Source organism: Phaseolus vulgaris, chromosome 4 (genome assembly GCF_051622355.1).
Source record: "Phaseolus vulgaris cultivar YP4 chromosome 4, ASM5162235v1, whole genome shotgun sequence".
In the NCBI taxonomy this organism is placed as follows: domain Eukaryota; kingdom Viridiplantae; phylum Streptophyta; class Magnoliopsida; order Fabales; family Fabaceae; genus Phaseolus; species Phaseolus vulgaris.
This window is the reverse complement of record NC_143501.1, coordinates 39161244-39164600: the sequence shown is the minus strand read 5'-3', so window position 1 is coordinate 39164600 and position 3357 is coordinate 39161244. Positions and strand designations below refer to the sequence as shown.

At 28.8% G+C, this 3357-nt stretch overlaps 1 protein-coding gene across 1 annotated transcript; it reads left to right on the top strand.

The window, feature by feature from the left end:
* The first annotated feature begins 1570 nt into the window (after nt 1-1570).
* Nucleotides 1571-2766, top strand: LOC137837571 (heavy metal-associated isoprenylated plant protein 12-like). The gene is made up of 2 exons (XM_090301699.1): nt 1571-2219; nt 2310-2766. The coding sequence occupies exons 1-2, from the start codon at nt 2159-2161 to the stop codon at nt 2543-2545; spliced, it is 297 nt and encodes a 98-aa protein (XP_090157825.1). The 5' UTR covers nt 1571-2158; the 3' UTR covers nt 2546-2766.
* The last annotated feature ends 591 nt before the right edge of the window (nt 2767-3357 follow it).

Genomic DNA, 3357 nt, shown 5'->3' with positions numbered 1-3357 from the left:
ATATGAACATTATGAAAAAAATTATAATATATAATCAACATTTTGTTAGAGACATGACAAAGTTATAATATATAAGTAAATACAAACATCACTTTATCAAGTTGGTTTTATATGGCCGAGCTAGACTTAAATTCCACTATTTACTACTATGTATCGGAGTCTTTTATGTGAGGTTGAGTTATACTTCCATTACTTTAATACGACCAACTTAATAAAATAAGGTTTGTACTACCTATATATCATAATTTGACCATATCTACCAATTTATAATATATAGGTTGATGCAAACCTTACCTTAATGAGTTGGTTTTATAAAATTGAATTAAACTTAAATTTCACTACTTACTATTATGGTATGAAAGTAAGTTTTGTAAAGTTAAATTATACTTAAATTTCACTACTTTAATATGATCGAATCATTAAGATAAGGTTTACACTCATCTATATAGTATAATTTGTATGTAAAACCACTTTAATAAATGAGCTTTATAAGATTGAATTTGTAATACCTCAAAAATATCCTCCAACCCTACGTTATAAATCTACTAAAGGGTCTATACAAAACTTATAGTAATTAAAATTAAAATTTAAACATACACATTATATAAGTATAAATACAAATATTTACACAACAAGAGTAAAAAAAAATATTATTCTTTCTAGATGTCACTACTCATCCTGCACCTGTAAAAATAGTATATTTTACTTTTATTTTTTAAAGTTGATCAAAATGATATTGAGATAAAACAAAAATGATTTAGTTTATTTAGAACACGAAATCAAACAAACATTACTTTATTAGATATCCGTCAAATTGAGTTAAACCGATGTACTCTATAGCTCTATCCACATCTCAGATCATTGTGCTTCAACCATATACCATCATTGACTTCTGCAACAACACATGACATAGTTTGGTCTATTGATTAAAAAAATTATGATAGTTGAACTATTATTTTATTTAAGTGTTAATAATTAATGTTTTCATTTTTGAAAGTTGAGTTGTCAGGCTACATTAAATTTTAAATTAAATACTCGTAAGTTAATAAAATTGTTGAGAAAAAAAGACTTTCATTGATTTATGATGTAGATCCCACGTCGACAAGAGATGAGGACAATTCATTGTATATAAGTGGGTGCAATATACACAAAAGTCCCAACTGCAAATTAAAGAAATAAAGAAAATGAAGTGTTTGATAACAATATTTCTAAATAGAACGCAATTATTGATTGCACATACTTTCTTCGAAGGAATAGTGTGAACTTGAAATTTCAAAGATGACACGGTCGCACGGCGTGAATAATTGTATGAACAACAAACTTATACTAATGTTTTGTAGGCGTAATTATAACTATGTTCCAAACTATACTATATACAGTTGACTTGACTTGCTTAGTCTCTGACAACACGTTATCATTGGTCTAAAAATGATGCTGAAAAACTTATCCATGATATTCCAACTCAGCTTCACCTCTTCGCCTCTTCACCTACCTTTGCAATTCTCACAAACAGTGTTCTTGTTTAGTTAGCTCTCATCACTATCAAGCTTCAAAAACAATGAAGGTCAGAACTATACTCTCATATATGAGATCAAACCAGTCTCATTTATTTCCTTTTTCTTTCCATTTCTCTACCTTTCTCCCGGATTTTGTTTCTTTCACTAATCTCATATCGTAGAGATAAATAACATTTTATAATATATAAATGAGTGCAAACCTGATTTTGTAAATCGATTTTATAAGATTGATTAAACTTAAAGTTCATTTCTTAATATGGTATCAGAATCATTTAGAGTTTATTCTAATGAGAGTTGATGGTCTCATCAGATCACCCATAAATATATAGTCTTATATACGAGTTAACAGTCTCGGTGTGAGGAGTGTGTGTTGGAAATCCTACATCGACTAAAGATAAAGATATTTTATAGTATATAAATAAGTGTAAACCTCATTTTATTATAAATCAGTTTTATAGGTAAATTTTATAAGATTGAGTTATTATTAAAGTCTAATTCTTAATAATACTCGAGTATCAAACCAATATCTTTTATTTTGTTTTTCTTTCCATATCTTGACTTTTTTACTTTATCGATGTAAAAGTAGTTGGGTCTGAATTAACATTTCTTTGATGTTTGTGTGACAGAAAGTGGTGTTAAAGATGGACTTGCACGATGACAAAATCAAACGAAAAGCTATGAAGACAGCATCAGGCATTTCAGGTATATATCAGTTTTCACTCTAATAAAACTTGCTTAACTTTTGTTAAGAATTGAATAATAATTTAAATGTATTTGCAATTATTTTTGCAGGGGTTGAATCAATTTCTGTTGACTTGAAAGACATGAAGTTGGTGCTACTGGGTGAGATTGATCCAGTGAGAACAGTGTCGAAGCTACGAAAATGGTGCCACACAGAATTAGTTTCAGTTGGACCAGCCAAAGAGGAGAAAGAAAAGGAGGAGCCACCAAAAGTACCTGTTCCTGTCTATGAACCCTACCCCATTTATTATTATCATTATTCTATGACACCACCATTGTATTCTTAAAATTAATTTTTAACTAGGTTACAAGTTTTGGAGGGAATCCTATGCAGTGGATCTGTGTTACTTATGCTAAAATTTTAGTGTTCGAAAGTTTGTTACGAAGAGAGTCCTAGTATTTTTTTTTGGTTTTACTTATATTTTTTTGTGGTCTAGTAGATTCAAGACCATTGGGTGTATTTTGCCAATTGATGTGTTCATCATATAAAAAAGATTTGATTGGAAAACGATTTCTTCCTAATAGTTCTTGTATTGTTGGAAATTTTAGTAGTCTGTTTTATTAATTTATTGTCTATATACAACCCTCGAAGCTTAGAACAGAGTGTATGATTCGTGAAATTTTGTTGATGGCTAAGAGTAAGAATGGACAAAGTTTTTCTAATCATTACATTGGTACAAATTAATAATTTAAATAAAAATAATCAAATGTTCGGGTCAACAAAATAATATACCATACATGACCGAAATTGTAAAATTGATATCACCTCCACACATCCAGAAGTGAATAAACATATGGATCGGTTGTCACCAATGATATCTTGAAAAACCCATAAAAATAGAATAATTAAGGATTAATCTTAAATTAACTTAATAAATATATATGTTGTGGAACTAATACGAGGTTAATCACAATATTGATACGGATCCAAACTCATTTGTGTTGAGTCTAATACATATCTTAAATATGTTTGTTTGGGACATGTAAATATTACATTTTAATACTATTTATTATTCTCAACTATCCAAGTAGATTGATTTGAGTGTTGAAACATATTTTGTAAGTACATTCACGTCCTGCACCAAGAAGATCATTAGTA

Bases quoted from the DNA above. Each gene is read 5' to 3' on its own strand.
- LOC137837571 (XM_090301699.1), top strand. From the start codon at position 2,159: ATGGACTTGCACGATGACAAAATCAAACGAAAAGCTATGAAGACAGCA. The intron at 2,220-2,309 runs GTATATATCAGT...TTATTTTTGCAG, and splicing joins GACAGCATCAGGCATTTCAG to GGGTTGAATCAATTTCTGTT.